The sequence below is a fragment of the Nyctereutes procyonoides genome, unplaced genomic scaffold, assembly GCF_905146905.1.
Source record: "Nyctereutes procyonoides isolate TBG_1078 unplaced genomic scaffold, NYPRO_anot_genome, whole genome shotgun sequence".
Lineage (NCBI taxonomy): Eukaryota > Metazoa > Chordata > Mammalia > Carnivora > Canidae > Nyctereutes > Nyctereutes procyonoides.
This window is the reverse complement of record NW_026575128.1, coordinates 15,316,248-15,344,083: the sequence shown is the minus strand read 5'-3', so window position 1 is coordinate 15,344,083 and position 27,836 is coordinate 15,316,248. Positions and strand designations below refer to the sequence as shown.

Here is a 27,836-nt window from a genome sequence, read left to right as displayed (position 1 = left end):
CCTCCTGAAATCCCTGTTGCTCCTCTTATTCCCTTTGGATCATACTCTTCAGGCATTCATAGTATGGAAGTAAGAGGAGCAAAGGAAGGCTGGCAAGGTAAAATGGGAGAACAGGACAGGGCCAGTTCACAGGGTGGCAAAGAGATGAGCCTAAGGAAACCTCTAAGGTGAAGTTGGATAAGAGGAAAAAGGTTTCAGTAAATGTAGAACAGAGTCTGGCAGGGAAGGGAGGCCAGACTAGGCCAAGGCCAGTTCTAGTTCTCCTCAGGCTGACCCCTGTACCTGACACTTCCAGATAGCCATCATCATTCAGACGGCAGGCCTCAGTCAAAGTGAGAAACAGGCAGCCAATGGGATCCAGGGGGTGGCCCACCCAGCCTTCCAGGTTTGTGATGGTTGTGGTTCCTCTCTGTAACAGTTCTGGAAATAAACGGATCCAGATTTTAGAAAATGATAAAGTCACATTTCTCTCTGTCCCTGCCTGGGTCTCCTCACTAGTCTCTTTTAGGCATTGGCCTTGCAACTTAAAAATCTTCCCAGATTGTCTTGCCTTGGATTCATAGGACTGGTCACAAGCTTATTAGCCAGCTATAAGGTCTTGAGGTCTGCATTTAGGCTTCTTGCTGGCAACACATATATGTAAATATAGTTTTACAGTTTAAAGAGAGTTTTCTTATGCAAGAACTTAGTGGGCCTTCCAGCTGCCTGTGAGAGAGGCTGACCAGCATTATTATTCCCATTTTGCAGATTAAAAAAAACCCTTAGGCTCACTTTTCTACCACTCAGCTGGTAGAAAAGCCTGAAATTCCCTAGCCCCTGCCACTCCATGAAACTTAATGAAAATTAAATAGTACGCCATATAGCCCCTAAAGATTCCCATCAGATTCTCATCAGCCCCAGTCTAAAGAGTTAAGATGGCTCCTTATCACTAACCTTTCTTCTGATGCTTGTAGATTTCCAGCTGCCGTTGCTGCTGCAACCTCAGAGTATTGATAATGGCCACTGTGAGTCTGAGGGCCTCTTTTGGATAACCATGGGAACGCAGGGCATCAACCCGTGCACAGGCTGTAGGCACGTGTTCTAGCAGATGAGAAGAAAATATTTTGGTTGGGTTAGATTTTCCAATCAGGAAAATTCATGCTTGACAAAGGGAGTTTGTGTTTGGCTCAGTTCCTAAAATTCAACTGACATCTACTGTGAACCAAGACCTATGTTTTATCTTTAAAGAATATAGAGTTGAAGGATGCCTTGGTGGTTGAGCGTCTGCCTTTGGCTCAGGTTGTGATCCTGGGATCCTGGGATCAAGTCCTGCATCAGGTTCACTGCAGGGAACCTGCTTATCCTTCTGCCTCTCTCTTTGTGTCTCTCATGAATAAATAAATAAAATCTTAAAAAAAAAAAGGATATAGAGTTGAATAAGTCACAGGCACTACCTTCAAAGAGCTACCATGTAGCCTTCATAGAATGGTATGATATAGAAAGGAAGACACAACTATGACAATAAAATGTAGTACCTCTTTGTGAACTTGTACTATGGGAACCCAGTAGAGGTAGCAACTAACTGCCTAAAGAGAAAGGCCTCATTCATTTATTAATCCTACATTTCCTGAGAACCTATTATATGCCAGCTAGTTTGCCAGGCAAAGGAAGTACAAAGGTGAATAAGATGGTCACTTCCCTCAAAGACCTCACAAATGATATATAAACAGATTATTATAAAACAGTCAAAAATGAATGACATGACAGTAATATATACAGAGAGAAAATAATATTTGAGCTACACTTTGTAGAACTAGCAAGATTTTATTTTATTTATTTTTATTTTTTAATTTTTATTTTATTAATAATAAATTTATTTTTATTGGTGTTCAATTTGCCCTAGCAAGATTTTAAATAGGTGGACAAACAGGGAAAGGCATTCCTAGCAAAAAGAACATAAGCAAAGATAACATATAAATAAAGGCATATAAATAAAAATATAAAAAATATTCTATACAGCATCTTCTGGGTATGGCAAATAGTTCTGTGTAGAGTTAGGTTATGTGACTAGAGACAACCTGGAAATGTAGAGTCTGGGATGCCATTATAAGGAGATTGGATTTAACTTAGGATAATGGAGGACCTGGATGCCTGGGTGGCTCAGCAGTTGAGTGTCTGCCTTCAGCTCAGGGCGTGATCCTGTGGTCCGGGATCGAGTCCCATGTTGGGCTCCTTGTGGGGAGCCTGCTTCTCCCTCTTTCTATGTCTCTGCCTCCCTCTGTCTCTCATGAATGAATAAATAAAAAAAAGATCTTAAAAAAAAGGATAATGGAGGAGCATCAAAGGCTTATAAATGGGCAAGTGATTAAAATGAGATTATTGGTTCATTTTGTGATTTTTTTTTTATTTTAAATTTAAATAGGTTCCATGCCTACCACAGAGCCCAGTGCAGGGCTCAAACTTGTGACCCCGAGATCAAGAACTGAACTGAGATCAAGAGTTGAATGCTAAAAAAAAAAAAAAAAAAAAAAAGAGTTGAATGCTTAACTGACTGAGCCACGTAGGTGCCCCCATTTTGTGATTTATTTTAAAGATAACATTAATCATCACAGAAATAATTGCAGAAAATTTGAAAATACAGATAAGTAAAATATAAAATAAAAATCAGAGGTAACCATTATTTCCAGTTTTGTGTATATGTATGCATATGTATGTGTGTGTATACATACATGTATAATATGTGTGTGTGAGTATATATATATATGTTATATATATATGTATACACATGGGATGGTATGATTATTTTTTAAAGATTTATTTATTTGAGAGAGAGAGAGAGAGAGAGAAAACATGAACAAGGGTAGGGGTAGGCAGGAGAGGGAGAGAGACAGAGAGAGAGGGAGAGAAATAGACTCCCCTCTGAGCATGAAGCCCAACTTGAGGCTTGATCTCACCACCCTGAGATCATGACCTGAGCCAAAAAATCAAGAGTCCAACTTAACCAACTGACCCACCCAGGTGCCCCCAAGGGATGATATTATAATTATTGTTTTGTAACTGGATTTTTCCATTGAGTAACATATTGTAAAATTTTTCTGTATCATTAAATATACCTCTATAACGTTAAAAATGACGATATATCATTCCTCTGAATATATGTGTATTATCCATTGACTCAATTAATCCTCTATTGTTAGACATTTAGATTATTTTCAATTTTTCTCATCTGTACATTATTTACATCCATGCTCTAATAAACCCCCTAGCTTTACATATATTCTTAACTATAGCTCAGGATAAATTCTTAGATGTAGAATTCCTGGATCAAAGGGTATGAATATATTTTAATAGTTTTTGATAAGTATTATTGAAATATCCTTCAGATAGGCATTTACATTTCTACCAGTAGTAAATGAGGGTAAGTATCTCCATGTAACCTTTCCCACACCATGAACTAATTATTTTTACTTTAAAAATCTCTGACCATCTGACAATCAAAAAATCGTAATTCAGTGTTGTTTTGATTTTCAGTTTTGTTTACTGATGAGGTGTATATTTTCATACGATTGTTAGATTTATGTTTTAGATGTGTTATATCAGAGAAGAAAAAAGGTGACCAAAGGAGACTTCAGATAGTGGCCCACAGTGAGTGGGGCCAAGGCTATCAAGAGAGAAATAGGGCATATGCATATTCAGCAAGATCTTGAGAAAGACAAATGGGGTGAAGGATGGAGGTAGGGAATTGGGAGAAGATATAAAAATGTATATGTCGCTGTTGTAAGACTCAGAAAATGAGTATTTTTTAAAAGTGTCTGATTTGGAATGGGAATCCTGTGATAAAGTCAAGAAGAGACTAATAGCCAGCCAGGGGAAGGTTTAAACCTACAATGGTACAGCTCTGTTCCCTTATGATGAAGGAAGGAAGGAAAGGTGGAAGGGAAGAAAAGACAGCTTGGTGACAAATGCATTAATGCCCTAAGCTACTAGCACAGAGTAATTTAAGTTTCAAAACTAGTGCTTTTTTAAGCAAAATATATTAATTTCAGAGTAGATTATACTGTTGCTCAGCAACTGCTAAGGGACTATGAACTGATGTTTAATTTTTTTTTAATGGTTTTATTAGTACTCTTTGAGATTACTAACTCCTTACCCCTCCTAAAACTCAGGAAACAGAATACAAATTTCTCTGTTTGAGGCCATTATACCTCAGCTAAGTACACATGCAAATGGCTGAGGCCTCACATAAGTACTCTGAGTCCCTAGTTAAGGTCCTAAAAGATCTGTCCAAATTGTAGTTGTGTTGCCAGCACCTATGCAGTTCTGGTCTGGCATGAGGTAAGACTGGCCTCTGAAATTCTTAGAGTAGAGGAGAGGTACACTTACCAAGCCACAGCGGCTGGCCTTGGGAATTAAACAGTAGTCTCTCGCTTTCCTGCTGACAGGCAGGAGCTGTATATATATCGCTGCTTATTATTCGCTGTAAGTGGCTGTCCTGCCAATGTAATTCACGGCCCTCAATGGCTCTAGTGAACACTGTTCGTCTTGGTCGGGATAAGGAGTCTGGGAAAAGAAAGAAATGCAGCAGTTCAATGACAGGTAATCTGAAACTCTAACTCTTACGTCTTCTTCAGAGTAGGAGGATGGGAAGGATAGTATGTGGTCAGTGAGAGCAGACACTCTGTCATCTGTCTGGGTGTTTGTTGTGCTACCTCTTTATTGGATAGCCCTTAATGTGTCTGTGCCATCTGTGAGAAGAACCTTTCTACAGAGACCTATGGCTGCCTTTCTACTTCTACAGGAGACCAATTTCTCCTAGGACTGAGAGCCACATAAAAGAGAAGAATGAGGGATCCCTGGGTGGCGCAGCGGTTTGGCGCCTGCCTTTGGCCCAGGGCGCGATCCTGGAGACCCGGGATCGAATCCCACGTCGGGCTTCCAGTGCATGGAGCCTGCTTCTCCCTCTGCCTGTGTCTCTGCCTCTCTCTCTCTCTGTGTGACTATCATAAGTAAATAAAAATTAAAAAAAAAAAAGAGAAGAATGACAGTGGTGCTCAGTTGCTCAATTATGAGGATACAAACTGCTTCTACAGAAGTCAGAAGAAGAGAGAAGCAGCTAGGTAATTTCTCCGGCCAATCCATAACCTGTCTCATTTACAGCATGACCCTTATCAGACTAAGGACTTCCATGTAATTGATATTAAAAGCTGAAAAAAAGCAGAAGCCCTGTGTATTGTGGTCCCTTTATTACGCTGATAGCTATAGCTTGCAGTCTTGTTCTCTAATATGCAAAATTGATGCTGACAAAAGACTAATTAACATGGACTCTTACCATGTCATTTCTCTTCAGGAAAAGGGCTGCAAGGAAACCAAAACAGTTTAGAGAAAGAATGCTCAATTCTTAAGGGTGGAGTATAGAAAGACCAAATGAAAGATACCTTATCATAAACTGTGGAGATAGAAGGACTCATAGAAATTACATTTAAGGAAAAATTTAAAAACCCATAAAGGATTATTTAACTGACTCTCTGCCAGATTAAGGGCAACTGGAACTATTTTGGGATCAAGGGATAAAGTACCCTTGATACCTTATCAGATGTTTCCAGAGATGCCCAAATGAGGTGTACATCCACTGAGCCTATGCAAAAAAACTGGGAGGGAAAGCCAGAGGATTCAGAATGAAGATGAAAGAAATGAACATATTCATTAATTAAGCAAAAGTCCTTAGAATATGGTCATCTCTTCAGAATGTGATACATTCCATAAAGTATGGGTTTAGATGATTAAATTAGAATAGCATGACAAGACCTACTGAAATAGCTTGAAATAATATTGTTATTTCAGTAGATACTGTCATGCTATTCTCCTTCATACTGTCCCTCAGTAGCACAATGTGCCTTCTACTGGCTGCAGTCTAAACCCCTCTCTTGCTGAACTGAGACTCTACCTTGGGTCTGCTCAGCCCACAGTGGGGATTAGGCGCTCTCTCTTCCTCTCTCTCAGTCTCTCTCTCTCTCTGTATGTATGTGTGTGTGTGTGTGTATTAAAAATTTCATTCACCTATTCGTGAATAGAGAAAGGCAGAGACATAGGCAGAGGGAGAAGCAGGCTTCCCACTGGGAGCCCGATGTGGGACACAATCCCAAGACCCCAGGATCATGACCTGAGCCAAAGGCCAAGACTCAACCACTGAGCCACCCAGGTGCCCCTAGGCTCCCAATATTCATCAAGTCTGCAAATAACGAGAGCCTACTACATGGCAGGTACTTGTATAGATGCTGAGGATATATAAAGTCTCTGCCTTCTTGGAACTTTACATTTAAATGGGCAGAGATGGGGATCCCTGGGTGGCGCAGCGGTTTAGCGCCTGCCTTTGGCCCAGGGCGTGATCCTGGAGACCCCGGATCGAATCCCACGTCGGGCTTCCGCTGCATGGAGCTTGCTTCTCCCTCTGCCTATGTCTCTGCCTCTCTCTCTCTCTCTTTCTCTCTCTCTCTGTGTGACTATCATAAATAAATAAAAATTAAAAAAATATATTTAAAAAATAAATGGGCAGAGATGGCTGAATAAATATACAGTATACCAGATATATTAGATGATCATGAGTTCTACAGAAAAGACTAACGCAGAATTAGGAAGAAAGAAAGGCGGGCTGGTTTTGGGTTGGGGTTATTGTCTTATTCAGAATGGTTTCTAATAAGGCAACATTTGAACAGACTTAAAGTCTTAGAGATGTTAAGGGAAGAGCATTCCAGGCAAAAGGAACAGCAAATGCTAAAATCCTGACGTGGGTACATCTTTGGAGTGTTTGAGGGTAGTGAGGAGGCCAGTGTGCTTAGAATGGAATGAGCAAGCAGGAAAATCATAGGAGATGAGGTCAGAGGGATACTAGGAAGCTAGATCATCGAGGGCCTTCCAGGCCATGAGTGAAAGATAAGAAGCCACTGAGCTGTTGAAGGTGTATGATGTGACCTGCTTCTTAAGAGGATAACTGGCAACAGTACTGAGAAAAGACCATGAGGTGGAAAGGCAGAAGCAGGAAGAGCAATTAGGTCACTGCAATAATTTACGAAAGATGATGGCAACTTGGCTAGTTAATAAGCAGCAGAGGTAATAAGAATATATGGATTCCAGGGGATCCCTGGGTGGCTTAGTGGTTTAGTGCCTGCCTTTAGCCCAGGGTGTGATCCTGGAGTCCCGGGATTGAGTCCCACCTTGGGGTCCCTGCATGGAACCTGCTTCTCCCTCTGCCTGTGTCTCTGCCTCTCTCTCTCTGTGTCTCCTATGAATAAATAAATAAAATCTTTTTTTAAAAAAAGAATATATGGATTCTGATGGACAGAAGACACGAATAGATGCCTTTCCAAAGAAGATATCCAGATGGCTAATAGATACATGAAAAAAATGTATCTCATCATCAGGGAAATACAAACCAAAACCACAATGAGATACCATCTCGTACTTGTGAATGGCTAAAAGTAATAACACAAGAAATAATAGGTGTTGGTGAGGATGCAGAGAAAGGGGAACCCTCTTGCGCTGTTGGTGGGAATATAAACTGCTGCAGCCACTCTGTAGAACAGTTTGGAGGTTCCTCCAAAAGTTAAAAATAGAGATACGCTACAAAACAGCAACTATACTACTAGATATTTACCCAAAGGATATAAAAATACAGATAGGAAGGGGTACATGCACCCTGATGTTTATATACAGCAGTACTATCAACAATAGCCAAACTATGGAGAGAGCCCAAATGTCCATTAACTGTTGAACAAATAAAGATGCGGTGTGTGTGTGTGTGTGTGTGTGTGTGTGTAATGGAATATTACTCAGCCATCAAAAAGAATGAGATCTTACCATTTGCAGTGATGTAGATGGAGCTACAGTGTATCATACTAAGTGAAAAAAGTCAGAGAAAGATAAATTTCATTCATATGTGTAATTTAAGAAACAAAACATGAACATATGGGAGGGGGAAAAAGTAAAAAGAGAGAGGGAAACAAACCATAAAGACTTAAAGACAGAGAACAAACCGAGGAGTAATTGAGGGGGGTGGGTGGGAGATGGGCTAGAAGGGTGATGAGTATTAAGGAAGGCGTTTGTTGAGATGAGCACTGGGTGCTGTATGTAAGTGATAAATCACTGATTTCTACTCCTGAAACCATATATTGCACTGAATATTAACTAAACAAAATTTAAATAAAAATTAGGAAAAAATATGATGGATTCTAGACATATTCTGAAGGTAAAGCCAATAGGATTTACTTACGGATTAGATTTCGAGTGAGAGAAAACAATCAAGAATGACTACTCCATGGTTTTTAAGGCAGACCTGTCATACATGGAGATAGGGAAAGCTATAGGAGGAGCAGGTTTCGGTAGGGCTTGGCAGGTAAGATATCCTACTGAAGTGCCTATTAATATCTAAGTGGAGATACTGAAAAGGTAGTTGAGCATACAAGTCTGGAGTTGGGAGGAAAAGGTCAAGGTGATATAAATTAGGGAGTAGTTAGTATACAGATGATTATCAAAACAATGCAATCACCAAAGTAGTGTATATATAGAGGGAAGTGGTTTGATGATGGAGCCTTAGGCACACTAACATTTTAGATTAGGAAGTGGGGAGGAGACAGTAAAGGAGGCTGAGAAGGAGGAACCAATGAAGAGCAGAACTAAGAGAGTAGTGTCTTGGAAATAAGATTAAAAAAGGTTTCAAGGAGAAAGTAAACAATTGTAACAAATAGTGCTAGTAGGTCAGGTAAGATTATTATTGAGAATTAGCCACCAGATTTGGCCATGTTTAGCATAAGTAACCCATACAAGAGCAGTTTCAGTAGTGGAAAGATGAAAGCTGACTAGAGTGAGTTTAAGGGAGAATACGAGCAGAAGCAGAGATAATAAATATATACTATTTTTAAAATTACTTTTCTTAATTCTACCACTTATTTCTACTACCTTAGAGAAACAGGGTGGTAGCTAAACAGGCATATGGGAACAACATGAGTGTGTTTTGTTTTGTGATGAGAGAGAAAGCAATGTACTTGTATACTCACAGGAATACTCCACAAAAATCTGTGAAGCAGGAGAGGGGGAAGATAATTTCTGGAGTGATAAAAGAGATAGAATCCTGGATAAAAGAGAAGGACTAGGATCTTGAGAATAGGTAGAGAGCTTGGGCTTAGAAGCACAAATAAAAACTGGGGAAAAGGAAGAGGCACAGACAGAGGCAGATATATTGAGAGAGTCATGGAAACTCTCTTGTGATTGCTTCTATATCTCAGTCAACAGAAAGCAAGGCCATCAGCGGAAAGTGAGGAAGGAGAGGAAATAAAGTTTTCAAGGAAAGACGTATGAAACAGTAATTTAAAAGAGTAAAAGGAGGCATAGATTAGGGAAATGTGGTGGATGTATGGATAATACTATGGACTCATTTGAATCAGTGGTCATAAACTTGAAGTAAGACTACTTACCACATGGTTTTGTTTCTCTTCACTATTTTCAGCTGTGTGGGTGTGAGTACTGAGGAGTTAGTGAGACTGAGCTACCAAGGTTAGTGGTTTTTTTTTTTTTTTTTTAAGATTTTATTTATTTATTCATGAGAGGCAGAGAGAGAGAGAGGCAGAGACACAGGCAGGGACACAGGGAGAAGCAGTCTCCAGGCAAGGAGCCCGATGTGGGACTCGATTCTGAGACCCTGGGATCACCCCGTGAGCTGAAGGCAGATGCTCAACCGATGAGCCACCCAGGCATCCCCTAAGGTTACTATCTGCGTGAAATGAAGGGAAAGAGGAGGTTGAGTGTGTATGTGAGGGAATGATTATAATTATTCACCAAGGAATCTAACCAAGATAAGGAAGAAAATGAGGCTACCAGGAGAATGAAAAAGTGGTAGAATCAAAAGTCTCAATGGGTCAAAGAATTATTGGAATTGGGATATTAAAGAAAATAAACTAGCAAGACTGATGATGGTATTTAGAGCTGCCTGAAATTGAGATTATGAAGAAGGCGGTTATTAACAATGACAAGGTTTAGGGTGTGATCTTGGGATTATGTGGCTCAATTATGGTGGAAGGTAAGACATATTAAAAGAGAGGAGGTCAAAGAATTGAGGCTAGAATATTGGAAGGATCATCTGTGTGGCTATTGAAATTGCCAACAATTATAATAGAAGTAGTGACAGCGGTGTTACTGAGCCAATAGCCAAAAATCTTCAAGAAATGAAGGGGACTGCGATCCCTGGGTGGCTCAGTGGTTTGGCACCTGCCTTTGGCCCAGGGTGTGATCCTAGAGGCCCAGGATCAAGTCCCATGTCAGGCTCCTTGCATGGAGCCTGCCTTCTGCCTGTGTCTCTCTCTGCCTCTCCCTCTCTCTCTCTCTCTGTTATTTCATGAATAAATGAATAAAATCTTAAAAAAAAAAAAAAAGAAAAGAAATGAGGGGGACTGACCCAGGTCTACAAATGACCAAAACCAGAAGGGTAGCAGACAGTACATTTTGACAGCATAAACTTTAAAGCGGGGGGGGGGGTATTTTAAGAAGGAGATAAGGACAATGATATGAGAATGGCAATGAAGAATAAGTGAGATACCTATTGCTCCATTAGGTATAGAGACTCGAGAGCTAAATCAGCCACAATTTGAGAAGACTGCAGAAGAAGCAACATCCTCAAATGAGAACCAGTAATACTAAGCAACCATAAGCAACCAGTATGATCAGGAAGAAATTGCCAGACTGGAGGCATATCTCTATATGCATTTGACTCTATGCCAATCCAAAACCAATACTAAAGGGATGGTGTGTTGTGGAGGTTACATGAGTGCCAGTAAAACGCAGCATAAAGAAGTGGCAAAACTGTAGCCTTTTCAAACTTGTTTACCTTAGTTGCCTTAAATATACTGACAATCAGTTATGGTACAGTAGATGCAGGCCTCGCCAGAACAATAATTTAAATTACTTTCTCCTTGAGATTAAAAATACTAGATTTATCTCTTAAAATAGAAGGGACATGTGAAATCAGTGTCTGAAAAAAAATCTCCTACCAATAAAGTTTCCCAATGGGCTAAGGAGCAATTAGTTGCCAATAGCAGACAGCATGCTGATGCTCAGAGATATCTGTAGGCCAGGGGCTCAAAAGGCAGAGGGTACAGTATCACTGTACTGGATTTGTCTTAAAATGGGACAAGAGTATTAGCAGTAATTTGGGAAGATAGTCCATCCTAGCTATTTGCTTTATTAAAAATTTGAGGGGATCCCTGGGTGGCTCAGCGGTTTAGTGCTTGCCTTTGGCCCAGGGTGTGATCCTGGAGTTCTTGGATCAAGTCCCACATCGGGCTCCCTGCATGGAGCCTGCTTCTCCCTCTGCCTATGTCTCTGCCTCTCTCTCTCTGTGTCTCTCATGAATAAATAAATAAAAATCTTTTAAAAAAATTTAAAAAAATAAAAATTTGAGGAAAATAGAGAAAGTAAAAAAAAACAATTGTCAGGGCATTTTAAAAAATGAATGAATGAATGAATGCACTCATGCATGCTGTTTTTTGCAGGCCTTCCATCCTTCCCTTGAGGTAGGCCTTCTAAGCTAAAACCAATCCCAACTGAGTCCCATTGGTCATGAGGAACTGAAAGGTAAAGAGGATTAATGCAGGAATTTATTGTGGGCACTGAAAGGACACTCTAGATATGGGAAAAGACACAGCATCCCCAAATGTCAAAGGTAAAAAGCTTACCCTTATTTAAGGCGTGGAATTTCAAGAAAAACAAAAGGACAGGCTTTTCTTATTTAGGATGACAGTACTGATAGCCAACTGTCTGGCCACCTTTGTTCTAGAGCTTTACCTCCCACTTTTGGTGTTCCAGGCACAAAGAACCTAGAAGGATATATAGCTCACCTGGGCTGTGACTGGCATTTTGGGGAAGCGCATTGGTGATGTTGGGTAGCTCATGCCCATAGTTCCCATCCTCCAGGGGACAGACATCCAGGTCACTCCACTTCTGCAGCTGCTGTAGCCAACAGGACTTCTCTTCCAGTTTGCAATGTGGATTTAAAATGATGCACACCCATAAGGCCCCTGGAAATAAAGGAACCAACATTCTGATATCTTTCCTTGGATATATGTGTAAGTTTTAATTTTTCAGGCTACTCTTCCCTTCCATTTTTAGTTGGCAGGAAAAGTTCCCCAAAACATCAGCTTTTCTTAATATAAAAAATCAAATCTACGGTGCCTGAGTGGCTCAGTCAGTTTAACATCTGCCTTCTGCTCAGGTCATGGGTCTTGGGATCCAGCCCCGCTCGCATCAGGATCCCTGCTCTGAAGGGACTCTACTTGTCCCTCTCATTCTGCCTGTCACCCCCCCCCCACACTTGTGCTCTCTCTCAAATAAATAAATAAATAAATAAATAAAATCTTAAAAAACAGAACAAAACAAAACTTAAATCTGCTAAAGTTTTCAGAAATGGCTTATTTTTCCTCTCCAAAGCCTCCTTAAAGTATTGGTAATCTGGATATCTGGATGTGTGCCTGTAATGAGGAACAAGATAGATTTGAGCTTGAATTCTGAGCTCAGATTTATAGTCTAACATATTATTTATTGAGAGCTTTCTACATTTAAGGCCTATTCTCCTACTGGAGAATAAGACATTGTTCCAACCCTTGAGGAACTGTCTAATGGGAGAAATACATAAACATGACATTTGAATAAGATGAGTGTTAAGATAAATATATGTTCAGGGTGCAACAGCAGCATACAGGAAGAGCACTTAACGGGACAGAGGTCAGAGAGAGGTGCTCAGGAAAGATATCAATTTTTGATTAGTTCACCTTAGATTTTTTTGAACCTCAAATCCCTCAACTGTAAAACTGATAGCATAAAAGCAACTACTTTGTAGGGATATTATAAGAATTAAATGAAATAACATTTGTAAAAGGCCTAGCATATTACTTGGCACATAGAATTTTAGTATTTCCATTTTTCCAAGAAAAATGGTTTATTTCAGCTTGGATTTTGATACTGTTGATAACTATGATGCCTTAAAACTATCACATTCTTGGATCTTCTCTGTCACTGTAGCAGAATATTACATATTCCATATAACCAATGACTACTGTTTCTCTTACCACATCACCCCTTTTTCAAGCAAACCTGCTTCTTCTTTTCAGGGTTGGCTATGTGGCTGAGCCAGATGTAGGCTCAATCTCAAATCAGCAATAAACCTGGCTGTAGAGTATTTCAAACAAAAAATCCTTTGAGATAAAGCTACATCTTTGGACAGAGGTACTTTGAAATACTATTTCAAGGCCCCTTAAGCTCAAATAGAAATGTTTTAAAGGGGATTTTTAGCTTCAATTTCAGATACTACCTGAAGATGGTGAAAATTCATTTCTATTGACTCAGTTTTTTTAATTTTTTTTATTTTTTATTTATGATAGTCACACACACACACACAGAGAGAGGCAGAGACATAGGCAGAGGGAGAAGCAGGCTCCATGCACTGGGAGCCCGATGTGGGATTCGATCCCGGGTCTCCAGGATCACGCCCTGGGCCAAAGGCAGGTGCCAAACCGCTGCGCCACCCAGGGATCCCTATTGACTCAGTTTTAAAAAATCTACCATGAGGGGTGCCTGGGTGGCTCAGTTGGTTAAGTGTCTGCCTTCAGCTCAGGTCATGATCCCAGGGTCCTGGAATCAAGCCCCACGTTGTGCTCCCTGCTTAATGAGGAGTCTGCTTCTCCCTCTCCCTCTGCTTGCTACTCCTCTTTGCTTGTGCTGTCAAATTAATAAATCTTTTTTAATAAGTATCTAACAAATTAAAATTTAACATGAAATATAAACTATACTATGTAATAAGGGCACCTGGATGCCTCAGTGGTTGAGCATCTGCCTTTGGATCAGGTCGTGATCCCAGGGACCTGGGATCGAGCACCACATCAGGCTCCCTGTGGGGAGCCTGCTTCTCCCTCTGCCTATGTCTCTGCCTTTCTCTATGTCTCTCATGAATAAGTAAAATATTAAAAAAATAAACTATATTATGTAATAAAATATTATTATACTATGATAACTCTAAAGAGAATTACAGTTAGGATTCACTCAAATAATAAAATGAAGTATGGCAAAGACATACATATCATAGACATACATAAAATCCCATGAGAATATACATGATGGAGCAATGAATTCTGCATGTGGACTCAGGAGAAGTTATAGAAAGGAAATGACATTTCAGTTGAAGAATAAACATGAATTAATTCTTGTTAAAGATAGCTAGCTAACCACTATTTCCTTCTGAAACCTCACTAAAATGAAAATAAACAGATAAAAACAGGCATAAACTCACATAGATACAGAGAATGGGAGAAATAAAGAGAACAGCCACAAAATTTTAGAATCTGGATAGCGGGGTAGCCCTGGTGGCGCAGCGGTTTAGCGCCGCCTGCAGCCCAGGGTGTGATCCTAGAGACCTAGGATCGAGTACCACGTCGGGCTCTCTGCATGGTGCCTGCTTCTCCCTCTGCCTGTGTCTCTGCCTCTCTCTCTAGCTGTGTCCCTATGAATAAATAAATAAAATCTGTTTTTTAAATTTTTTTATTTATTTATGATAGAGAGAGAGAGAGAGAGAGAGAGAGAGAGAGAGAGAGAGAGGCAGAGACATAGGCAGAGGGAGAAGCAGGCTCCATGCACCGGGAGCCCGACATGGGATTCGATCCTGGTCTCCAGGATCGCACCCCAGGCCAAAGGCAGGCGCCAAACCGCTGCGTCACCCAGGGATCCCCCTAAATAAAATCTTAAAAAAAAAAATCTGGATAGCGTGTGGATGAGTAATAGCTAACAGCAGAACAAAGTTGAAACTTCCATCAACAGTTAGGAAAGCCCAGAAGCAGAACTGATTCATGCTGCAGAACCGTGCTGAAAGTGAGGCTGAAATTCGTAAAATTGGTTAGACGTTTGTCAAAGATCTCAAAGATCTGCTCTCAGAGTTCTTCCTCTATTCAGGGTAGCTGAGTGCCTGCTCCTTCCCTCTCCTGGAAGAAGACCAGAGCTCTACTCACTGGGAAGGTTGACTCAGAGAGGCTCTGGATTGGAAATATTATGTACAGCCATGAGTGAGGTGTCCATACCACAAATTGAGGGATCAGGGAAGATATACATATTGAACAAATGGATACTCCCCCCACCCCCCACCCGACCCAACCCTCTTCTCCCTACTTGGTTCTAAGAAGACTGTGACAGGTTTGTAACTCAGAGACAAGAGACTACAGGATTCATCTTGAAACAAATCAACCCAAGGGGGAAAAACATGGCAGATACTGTAGTTGGGGCTCTCCACTGAAAAAGCCTAGCCGGATCATCTTTGATTAAACTAATTAAGAGACCACCCCACCCGCCCTGAGCTTCCTTTTAGCTCTTAAGTGTTACTCTTCAATAGGAATGGACATCTAAGAAACTTTAGATATCTGAGGAAAGCATCTTACATAAAGGACAGAAAACAAAGCAAACAGAAAGAAGGAAAACTTAGAGGAAATACAAAAAAGACAGAGGAGAGAAAACTTAAAGAAAAAAACCTTTGTAAGAGATCCTCAAAGTGAGAAGATACCGCATCTATGAAAAAAGTACAGGATGCAACAACAAAAAATGGGCTCTTGGAAATTAAAAATATGATGGAAAAAAATGATTACAAATTATTAAGATGGTTGATGGGGTGCTGGGTGGCTCAGCTGGTTAAGCATCTGCCTTCCGCTCAAGTTGTAATCTAGGGGTCCTGAGATCTAGCTCCATGTCAGGCTTCCTACTCAGGGGGAAGTCTGCTTCTCCTTTTCCCTCTGCCCTCCCCCCACAACTCATGCTCTATCCCTCTCACACTCTCAAATAAACAAATAAAGTCTTTAAGATGGCTGAAAGATAAAACTGAGGACACTTCCAGAAGATAAAAGACAAAAACAAAAATGCAACAAAACAATGAAAGAAAAAAAATAAAATTCGAGAATCAATCTCTATTTAGTATGTTCAGTCACATGAAATAATCTAGCAATTTCACTACCTTCATTAGAGAAATCCCTCTGGAACCCTCTATTTTCTTATTCTTGATCTAGACTGTTTGTACTCTAAGCCTGTTGCATAGTAACTTAAAGCTAATATTCAAATAACAGATATAGTTCCTGACAAAGAGAGAAAATAAGGGTGAGGAAATGAAAAATTTATCAAGAAAACATTTCAAATTAAAAGGTGTAAGCTTCCCATTTGAGAAGACCTACTGAGTATTAAGCAAATTAGATGTTTTAAAGCTTGTTTGTTTATTTATTTATTTTTAGTTATCTATATACCTAATGTGAGGTTCAAACACACAATCCTGGGACCAAGAGTCACATGCTCTACTGACTGAGCCAGCCAGATGCTTAAGCAGATTAGTTGAGTAATATTCCATCATATATGTATATACCACATCTTCTTGATCTATTTATCAGCAGATGGATATGAGTTTTTTCCATAATTTGGCTATTGCTGACAGTGCTGCTATAAATACTGGGGTGCATGCGCCCCTTCAAATAACTATTTTTGTATTCTTTGGATAAATACTTAGTAGTGCCAATTGCTAGGTCGTAGGGTACTATTTTTAACTTTTGGAGGAACCTCCATACTGTTTTCCAGAGTGGCTGCACCAGTTTGCATTCCCACCAACAGTGTAAAAAGGTTCCCCTTTCTCTGCATCCTCCCCAACACCTGTTGTTTCCTGTGTTAATTTTAGCCATTCTGACTGCTGTGAGGTGGTATCTCACTGTGCTTTTGATTTATATTTCCATGATGAGTGATGTTGAGCATTTCTTCATGTGGCCAAATGTATGTCTTCTTTGGAGAAATCTCTGTTCATGTCTTCTGCCCATTTCTTAACTGGATTATTTGTTTTTTGTTTTGTTTTGTTTTTAAAAGATTTTATTTATTTATTCATGAGAGACACAGGCAGAGGAAAAAGCAGGCTCCTCACAGGAAGCCTGATATGGGACTTGATCCCCAGACCCGGGGATCACGATCCCAAGCCAAAGGCAGATACTCAACCACTGAGCCACCCAGGTGTCCCGGATTATTTGTTCTTTGGATGTTGAGTTTGATAAGTTTTTAAAAATAAGTTCTTTATAGATTTTGGATACTAGCCCTTTATCTGATATGTCATTTGCAACTATCTTCTCCCATTCTGTCAGTTGTTGCCTTTTAGTTATGCTGATTGTTTCCTTTGCAAAAGCTTTTTATCTTGATGAAGTCCCATTATTCATTTTTGCTTTTGTTTCCCTTTGCCTCTGGAGACATGTCTAGTAAGAAGTTGCTGTGGCCAGGATCAAAGAGGCTGCTGCCTGTGTTCTCCTCTAGGATTTTGATGGATTCCTGTCTCACATTTAGGTCTTTCAACCATTTTGAGACTATTTTTCTGTATGGTGTGAGGAAACAGTCGTTTCATTCTTCTACACGTAGCTGTCCAGTGTTCCCAACACCATTTGTTGAAGAGACCGTCTTTTTTCCATTGGATATTCTTTCCTGCTTTGTTGAAGATTAGTTGACCATAGAATTGAGGGTCCATTTCTGGGTTCTGTTCTACTGATCTATGTGTCTGTTTTTGTGCCAGTACCATACTGTCTTAATGATTACAGCTTTGTAATACAGCTTGAAGTCGAATTGTGATGCCTCCAGCTTCGGCTTTTAACCCTACTTTGGTTATTTAGGATCTTTTGTGGTTCCATAAAAATTTTAGGATTGTTTGTTCTAGCTCTATGAAAAATGCTGGCGGTATTTTTTTTTTATAGGGACTGCACTGAATGTGTAGATTGTTTTGGGTAGTATAGACATTTTAACAATATTTGTTCTTTCAAACCATGAGCAAAGAATGTTTTTCCATTTCTTTGTGTCTTCTTCAACTGCCTTCCTAAGTGTTCCATATTTTTCAAAATACAGATATTTTACAACTCTTTGGTTAGGTTTATTCCTAGGTATCTTATGGGTTTTCGTGCAATTGTAAATGGGATTGATTCCTTGATTTCTCCTGCTGCTGCTTTGTTATGTGTATACAGGAATGCAACAGATTTCTGTATGTTGATTTTTATATCCTGCGACTTTGCTGAATTCATGTATTATTTCTAGCAATTTTTTTGTGGAGTCTTTCAGGTTTCCTACATGGAGTATCATGTCATTTGCAAATAGTGAAAGTTTAACTTCATCCTTGCTGATTTGGGTGCCTTTATTTCCTGTTGTTGTATGACTGCTGAGGCTAGGATTTTCAGTACTATGTTGAACAACAGTGGTGAAAGTGAACATCCTTATCTTGTTCCCGATCTTAAGGGAAAAGCTCTCAGTTTTTCCCCATTGAGGATGATATTAGCTGTGGGTCTTTTGTATATAGCCTTTATGATGTTGAGGGTATGTTTCCTCTATCCCTAGTTTCTTGAGGGTTTGCATCAAGAAAGATGCTGGGCAGCCCGGGTCTCAGCGGTTTAGCGCCACCTTCAGCCTGCGGCGTGATCCTGGAGACCCAGGCTTCCTGAATGGAGCCTGCTTCTCCCTCTACCTGTGCCAGTGCCCCCCCCCCCCCCCTGTGTGTGTCTCTCACAAATAAATAAAATCTTAAAAAAAAAGATGTTGTATTTTGTCAAATGCTTTTTCTGCATTAAGAGGGCCATATGGTTCTTACCCTTTCTTTTATTAATGTGGTGATCACATTGATTGATGTGTGTGTTTGTTGAGCCACCCACAGCCCAGGAATAAATACCAGTTGATCATGGTGAATAATCCTTTTAATGTACTGTTGGATCTGATTAGCTAGTATCTTGTTGATAATTTTTGCATCCATGTTCATCAAGGATATTGGTCTGTAATTCTCCCTTTTAGTGGGGTCTTTGTCTGCTTTTGGAATCAAGGTAATGCTGGCCTCATAGAATGAGTTTGGAAGTTTTCCTCCCATTTCTTTTTTCTTTTTTTTAAGATTTTTATTTATTTATTCATGAGAGACACAGAGAGGAAGAGACATAGGCAAAGGGAGAAGCAGGCTCCCTGTGGGCAGTCCGATTCAGCACTTGATCCCAGGACTTGATCAAAACCTGAACCAAAGGCAGACACTCAACCACTGACCCACCCAGGTGCCCCCCTTTGATTTCTATTTTTGGGAACAGTTTCAGAAGAATAAGTATTCTTTAAATGTTTGGTAGAATTCCCCTGAGAAGCCATTCAGCCTTGGATCCTTTGTTGGGAGATTTTTGATTACTGATTCAATTTCTTTGCTGCTTATGAGTCTGTTCAGATTTTCTATTTCTTCCTGTTTCAGTTTTGGTAGTTTATATGTTTCTAGGAATTTATCCATTTTTTCCAGATTGCCTAATCAATCTTGTTAATTCTTTCAAAGAACTAGCTCCTAGTTTTGTTGATCTGTTGTTTTTTTTTTAATTTTTTTTTTAATTTTTATTTATTTATGATAGTCACAGAGAGAGAGAGAGAGAGAGAGAGAGAGAGAGAGAGAGAGAGGCAGAGACACAGGCAGAGGGAGAAGCAGGCTCCATGCACCGGGAGCCCGATGTGGGATTCGATCCCGGGTCTCCAGGATCGCACCCTGGGCCAAAGGCAGGCGCCAAACCGCTGCGCCACCCAGGGATCCCCCCAATCTGTTCTGTTTTTAAAAATATTCTACATCATTTAATTCTGCTCTAATCTTTTAAAAAAGATTTTATGTATTTGAGAGAGAGAGAGGGAGAGAGAGTGTGCACAAGCAGGGGAAGTATAGGCTCCCTGTCTGGTAGGGAGCCTGATGTGGGGGTCTATCCCAGGACCCTGGAATCATGACCTCAGCTGAAGACAGATGCTTAACCGACTAAACCACCCAGGCTCCCTGAATTCTGCTCTAATCTTAATTATTTCCCTTCTTCTGCTGGTTTTGGGCTTTATTTGGTTTTCTTTTTCCAGCTCCTTTAGGTGTAAGATTAGGTTGTATATTTGATTTTTTTTTTTTTTTATTTATGACAGTCACAGAGCGAGAGAGAGAGGCAGAGACACAGGCAGAGGGAGAAGCAGGCTCCATGCACTGGGAGCCTGACGTGGGATTCGATCCTGGGTCTCCAGGATCGCGCCCTGGGCCAAAGACAGGCGCTAAACCACTGTGCCACCCAGGGGTCCCGGGTTGTATATTTGAGACTTTTCTTGCTTCTTGAGGAAGATTTGTACTGCTATATACCCGCCCCCCCCCGCCCCCCCGCCCTTAGGATAGCCTTTGCTTCATCCCAAAGGTTTTGGACTGTTGTGTTTTAATTTTCAATTGTTTTCATGTATTTTTTTTTAATGTCTTCTTCAATTTCCTGGTTAACCCATTCATTCCTAAGTAGGATGTTTTTTAGCCTCCACATATTTTGTGGTCTTTCCGATTTTTTTCTTTTTTCTTTTTTAAGATTTCATTTATTTATTCACGACACACACACACACACACACACACACACACACAGGCAGAGACACAGGCAGAGGGAGAAGCAGGCTCCATGCAGGAAGCCTGATGTGGGACTCGATCCTGGGATTCCAGGATTGTGCCCTGGGCCAAAGGCAGGTGCTAAATCACTGAGCCACCCAGGAATCCCCCGATTTTTTTGTTATGGTTGATTTCAAGTTTCACAGCATTGTGGTCTGAAAATATGCATAGTATTATCTCAATCTTTTAGTACCAGTTGAGGCCTGACTTGTGACCCAGTATGTGATCTATTCTGGAGAATGTTCTGTTGTACACTTCAAAAGAATGTGCATTCTGCTGTGAGTGGGGTATCAAAGTCCCTACTAATTGAAAGTTTCTACTAATACATAATTGATAATTATGTATTATTATCAATGAGTTTCTTTAAGTTTGTTATTAACTGATGTATAATTTATCTGCTGCCAAGTTGGGGGTGTAAATATTTAATTATTAGATCTTCTTATTGTATAGATCCCTTATGATATGGTGCCCTTTTCCATCTCTTATTACAGTCTTTGGTTTAAAATCTAATTTTTAATAAAAATAAAATCTAATTTGTCTGATATAAGGATGGCTACTCCAGATTTCTTTTGATGTCCAACAGCATGATAGATGGTTCTCCACCAGCTCACTTTCAATTTAGAGGTGTCTTTGGGTCTGAAATGAGACTCTTGTAAGCACCATATCAATGGGTGTTGTCTTTTTTATCCATTCTGATACTGTATAATTGATTGAAGCATTTAGTCCATTTACATTCATAGTAATTACTGATAGATATGATTTAATGCCACTGTATTATCTGTAAAGTCACTGTTCCTGTAGGTTGTCCCTTTTTAGTCTTTGCTTTTAGTCTCTCTTTAGGATCCCCTTTAATATTTCTTGCAGAGCTGATTTAGTATTCATGAACTCCTTTAGTTTTTGTTTGTCTTGGAAACTCTTTATCTCTCTTATTCTGAACGACAGCCTTGCTGGATAAAGTATTCTTGGCTGCATATTTCCCCATTTAGCATGTTGAATATATCATGACACTCTTCTGACCTGCCACATTTCTGTGGCTAGGTCTGCTGCCAGTGTTATGCATTTACCCTTATAGATTAAGGACCTTTTGTCCCTAGCTGCTTTTAGAATTCTCTTTATCTTTATAGTTTGTAAGTTTCACTCTGATATGTCTTGGTGTTACCCTATTTTGTTGATCTTGAGGGGAGTTCTCTGTGCCTCTTGGCCTTGAATACCTGTTTCTTTTCCATATTGGGGAAATTCTCAGCTATAATTTGTTCAAATAAACTTTCTGACCCCTTTCCTGTTCTTCATCTTCTGGAATTCCTATGATATGGATGTTTTTGTGCTTGATGAACTGCTGAATTCCCTAAGTCTATATTTGTGATCTAATAGTTTTCTTTCCCTCTTCTTTTCAGCTTCATTATTTTCTATAATTTTGTCTTTTATCCAGGTTTTGCATCTTGATTATAACATTTTTTTATTTTGGCCTGACTAGTTTTTAAGTCTTTTATCTCTGCAGCAAAGGTTTCTCTGGTGTTTTCTATGCTTCTTTCAATCCCAGCCAGTGTTCTCATGACTGTTGTTTTAAGTTCTTTTTCAGATTTATTGCATATATTTGTTTTGAGCAAGTCTCTGGCTGTGATTTCTTGATCTTTCTTTTGGGGAGAATTCCTGTCTTGTCATTATGTCTAGGTGCCTATCTTTTGCATGTTATGAAAGCTTGTTATGTTTCCTGCTCCTGAGAGAAATACTATATAAAGAGTAAGAGTATTAAGGAGTCATACACTGCCCAGGGCCTGGCACTTCACGAAGTATTTCTCGTGTAAGCTATGTGCACTCTGCTATTGTGTTTTTGCTTGCGCTTTCCCGCAGGTCAGTCAGTCCTCTGCAGAGTTCCTCCTTGCTTGCAGTGGGGATTGTCTGGACCTTTAACTAGGTATACTTGGATTTGTTTCCTTTTTTTTTTTTTAATTGGAGTTCAATTTGCCAACATATAGCATATCATCCAGTGCTCATCCCATCAAGTGCCCCCCTCAGTGCCTGTCACCCAGTCACCCCAACTCCCCATCCACCTCCCTTTCCACTACCCCTTGTTCGTTTCCCAGAATTAGTCTATCATGTTCTGTCATTGGGTTCATTTCTTAAGATGAGCCTGAAAAAGAAATAGACTGATCCAAGGAAAAAGGGAAAAAAATGAGAGAGACAAACTAAAAATTACAAGCCCGATTCAAAAAAAAAAAAAAAAAAAAAGAAAGAAAGAAAAAGAAAGAAAGAGGGCTCAGTTGGTTAAATGTTGGATTCTTGATTTCAGCTCAAGTCATGATCCCAGGGTCATAAGATTAAGACCAGCGTTGGGCTCTGTACTGTGCATGGAGCCTGCTTAGGATTACTCTCTCCTTCTCTCTCTGTCCTTCCTCCTCTGCATTTCTTAAAAAAAAGGGGGGGGGGAAGGGGGAGAAAGGAAAAAAAAAGCCTGATCCAAAAACCGAGAAAAAGAAAACCAACCAACTAACCAACAAATAGAAAACTATAAGCCTGATTCAAAAGGGGAAAAATAAATAAATAACCTAGTCCTATTTCTACCAGAACTGAAGCTGATGCTTTGGGACACTCTATAATTAGTGGACTTGGTACATGCAGAGGGCTTGTGTTGGTCCCCACTACACCGGCTCACAGTCAGACCTGCCCTAGTAAAGATGCCCCTAGAGAGTGGTGGGGTTTGGTGTAAGTAATTCCAGCCCCCCTTGGGGTTTCTGTGTTTCTCTCTGACATCTGACTGTGCTTGTGGGGGTGGGACCTGGAAGTGCGGGTGGAAGATAATGTCATCCCACCCTCTTGTCCTGAAGGGAGTGGAACTTGCGGCCACCACAGTTCAGAAGGCCCTCACAGAAAAGTGAACAATCTTCCCTTCTGTGTTCCAGGCTTTGGCAGATCCCTGCCCTAAACCTGTCAGTGCCTTGGGCCGCTGGCAGATCCAGCACCACAGTTCTCCTGTGTTTTATCTCTGGCTGGAGGCTGGGATTCAAAATTCCAAATCTTAAAGGACCTGGCAAGGTGTGGACCACTCGCTTCCTCTGGAGGAGATACAGCGCTGTGGCCGCACTGTTCTGTCCCAGAAAAGCAGTCCCATGGCCATGCAGGTGTCTGGAATCTATGGGGAAGCATTGCCAAAAACTGCAACCAGGTTATCTGTCCTTTGCACCTGCCTCTGTACCCTGCTATTAAATGGCTGCTCAGTGGTGCCCAGTGGGTCTTTTGTCCTTCGAGAGGCAATATACCCTCTTCCAAATGTATTCCTGGAAGGGGATCATTCTCTCCTAGTGCAACCCAGGGGATCCCCACACCACAGATTTTGGCATCTTGTGCAAACTTGACACACTAGTCTCTCTCCAGCTCCCTCCCCACCACAGCACTGTGGCTTTTCTCTCCTCCAATTCATATCTCCAAACCTTGCATATGCCACATTCTCTCCCTCAAATTGTGCATAGTATTTTCTTAGTCCTCAGATCAATTTCCCATTGTTCAAAATGATTTGATCTTGATCTAGCTATGTCTGAAGGACAAGACAAGCCCAGGGTTTCCCTACCACTCCTCCGTCCTAACTCCTTCTCCAAGAAGGTTGATTTAAAAAAAGATTACAAGACCAACAGTACGTGATATCAGTGTGAAATTTCAGATTAATGATGACAAAGAGAAAACATATGGTTCCACAGAGAAAAGACACGATATTCTCCTGAACCAGAATGGCCTGGTACTTCACAATGGCAAGTGGAAGCTGGAGGGCAACAGAGAAATGTCTTCAAAGTTCTAAGAATGCTTGTAAGTCACCTAGTCTATGGTTCTTTTGTAGCACCCCAAACAGACTAAGACAAAAACTGTTACCAACAAGTGGAGTGCTGTATAAGAAATACCTGAAAATCTGAAAGCAGTTTTGGAACTGGGTAAAGGGTAGAGGCTGGAAGAATTTTCAGTTGCCTGCTTGAAAAAGCCTTTGCTGCTGTGAAAAGACCTTTAAGGATGATTCTGGTGAGGTCCCAGAAGGAAAAGCAGAGGCTTGTAAAGTCTTATCTCCTTAGTAATCCTGAATGGAGTGTTGGTAGCAATATGGATGGTAAAGGCCATCCTGATGAGGTCTTTGGATGGAAATGAGGAACATGTCAGTGGAAACTATAGGAAAGGTTGGCTAAATTATGTCCATGCCCTGTTAAAAAGTCAAATAAGATAACAACAGAAAATTGACAACTGTGTCTAACAATACTGAAGTCACTGGTGATTTTGACAAGAGCAACTTGAATAAAGTGGCAGCAATGAAAACTCAATTATAGTGGGCTCAAGATAGAATGTATGTGAGACAAAGTGGAAAGGGTGACTGCAGACAAGTTTTTCAAGAAATATGCTTTGTAGAGAATCCAGAAGTGGACCCTCAACTTTATGGTCAACTCATATTCAACAAAGCAGGAAAGACTATCCACTGGAAAAAAGACAGTCTCTTCAATAAATGGTGCTGAGAAAATTGGACATCCACATGCAGAAGAATGAAATTAGACCATTCTCTTACATCATACATAAAGATAAACTCAAAATGGATGAAAGATCTAAATGTGAGACAAGATTCCATCAAAACCCTAGAGGAGAACACAGGCAACATCTTTTTTTGAACTTGGCCACAGCCACTTCTTGCAAGATACATCCATGAAGGCAAGAGAAACAAAAGCAAAAATGAATTATTGGGACTTCATCAAGATAAAAAGCTTCTGCACAGCAAAAGAAACAGTCCAAAAAACTAAAAGACAACCTACAGAATGGGAGAAGATATTTGCAAATGACCTATCAGATAAAGGGCTAGTATCCAAGATCTATAAAGAACTTCTTAAACTCAACAGCAAAGAAGCAAACAATCCAATCATGAAATGGGCAAAAGACATGAACAGAAATTTCACAGAGGAAGACACAGACATGGCCAACACGCACATGAGAAAATGCTTCGCATCACTTGCCATCAGGGAAATACAAATCAAAACCACAATGAGATACCACCTCACACCAGTGAGAATGGGGAAAATTAACAAGACAGGAAACAAACAAATGTTGGAGAGGATGTGGAGAAAGGGGAACCCTCTTGCACTGTTGGTGGGAATGTGAACTGGTGCAGCCACTCTGGAAAACTGTGTGGAGGTTCCTCAAAGAGTTAAAAATAGATCTGCCCTACGACCCAGCAATTGCACTATTGGGGATTTACCCCAAAGATACAGATGCAGTGAAACACCAGGACACCTGCACCCTGATGTTTATAGCAGCAATGTCCACAATAGTCAAACTGTGGAAGGAGCCTCGGTGTCCATCAAAAGATGAATGGATAAAGAAGGTGTGATATATGTATACAATGGAATATTACTCAGCCATTAGAAACGACAAATACACACCATTTGCTTCGAAGTGGATGGACCTGGAGGGTATTATGCTAAGTGAAATAAGTCAATCGGAAAAGGACAAACATTATATGGTCTCATTCATTTGGGGAATATAAAAATTAGTGAAAGGGAATAAAGGGTAAGGAGAGAAAATGAGTGAAAATATCAGTGAGGGTGACAAAACATGACAGACTCCTAACTCTGGGAAATGAACAAGGGGTAGTGGAAGGGGATGTGGGTGGGGGGTTGGGGTGATTGGGTGATGGGCACTGAAGGGGGCACTTGGCGGGATGAGCACTGGGTATTATGCTATATTTTGGCAAATTGAACTCTAATAAAAAAAAAGAACTATGCTTTGACTTCTGCACAGGGAAGGAAACAATCAACAAAACTCAAAGGCACCCTGAAGAATGGGAAAAGATATTTGCAAATGAGGTATCTGATAAAGGATTATATCCAAAATATATAAAAGAACCAAATAATCCAGTTAAAAATGGGTAGAAGAAATGAATAGACATTTTCTAAAGCAGACATCCAGAAGGCCAACAGACACCTGAAAAGATGCTCCACATCACTCATCATTAGAGAAATGCAAATCAAAACTATAATGAGGTATCACTTCACATGTCAGAATGACTTAAATCAAAAACACAAGAAACAACAGATGTTGGTGAGGATGCAGAGAAACCCATCCCTCTTACAGTGTTGGTGGGAATGCAACCTGGAATAGCCACTGTACAAAACAGTATGGAGGTTCCTCAAAAAATTAAAAATAGAACTACCCTACAATCCAGCAATTGCACTACTAGATACTTAACCAAAGAATACAAGAATACTAATTCAAGGGATACATGCACCTCTATGTTTACAGCAGCATCAACAATAGCCAAACTATGGAGAGAGCCCAAATGTCCACTGCCTGACAAATGGATAAAGAAGATGTGGCATATATACACAATGGAATATTACTCAGCCACAAAAAAGAGTGAAATCTTGCCATTTGCAATGACATGGATGGAGCTAGAGAGTATAATGCTTAGTGAAATAACTCAAGAAAGACAAATGCTATATAATTTCACTCAGATGTGGAATTTAAGAAACAAAACAAAGAAAGAAGCAAAGGGAAGAAAAGGCAAATCAAGAAACAGACTCATAACTATAGAGAACAAACTGATAGTTATCAGAATAGAGGTGGGTAGAGGGATGGGTTAAATAGGTAATGGGGATTAAGGAATGCACTTGTGATGAGCACTGGGTGCTATAGAGAAGTGCTAAATCATTATATTGTATATCTGAAACTAATATTACACTGTATGTTAACCAACTGGAATTTAAATAAAATCCTAAAAAAATATTGCTTTGAGAGGAAGAAGGGAAATGGGGTAATAATTGGAGGGGGATGGGAACAACAAAGGCACTTTTTTTGAGATTGAAGATAGTAAAGTATTTTTGTATGCTGATGGGATTGGTCCAATAGAAAGGGAGAAACTAATAATGTCAGAGAAAGGAGATAATTGCAGAAGCAAAATTCTTGAGAAAAGGAGATGGCATAGGACATAGGACCCAAAGAAAATATGTAAGAATTTCCCTTTTACAGGAGCAGAGATACTTCATAGATTTTAACAGAATATAAAGCAAAGCATATAGGTACTGATATGGGGAGATGAGAAAACTTCATGTCTGACTGCTTCTATCTTCTGGTTCAGTATCTGAAAATAGTGAGTCCATTAGTCTAAATTCCTACACACGCTGCCTAGGCCTTCCCAAGTGAGTAGGCCCTGTGAACAATAAGGAAACCTCGGAGTAGTAAGGGGAAGCATGCATACAACATACTCTAGTGTATAACCCAATAAGGCTTCTCTTAGTGTAGTGGTTCCCAAATTGTGGTCTCTGGAACAGGAGTAACAGCATTCTTCAGGAATCTGTTAGAAATGCAAATTATCAGTCCCTACTCCAACCTACTAAATTAGAAACTCTGGGGATAGGACCCA

General features: G+C 40.2%; 1 protein-coding gene across 4 annotated transcripts in view; it reads right to left on the bottom strand.

Annotated features, from left to right (window-relative positions):
- ZSWIM5 (zinc finger SWIM-type containing 5) overlaps positions 1 to 27,836 on the bottom strand; it is a 194,680-nt gene that overhangs the window by 23,736 nt on the left and 143,108 nt on the right. The window contains exons 6-10 of one of the 4 annotated variants that reach the window (XM_055341810.1): positions 11,862 to 12,041; positions 4,363 to 4,539; positions 1,904 to 1,921; positions 934 to 1,065; positions 290 to 420 (exon numbers count right to left, since the gene is read on the bottom strand). In XM_055341810.1, the coding sequence (XP_055197785.1) occupies positions 290 to 420; positions 934 to 1,065; positions 1,904 to 1,921; positions 4,363 to 4,539; positions 11,862 to 12,041 (638 nt within the window). Of the gene's footprint in view, positions 1 to 270; positions 421 to 933; positions 1,081 to 1,903; positions 1,922 to 4,362; positions 4,540 to 11,861; positions 12,042 to 27,836 lie in introns of all 4 variants that reach the window. The other 3 variants (XM_055341809.1, XM_055341808.1, XM_055341811.1) reach the window with 3 other exon arrangements.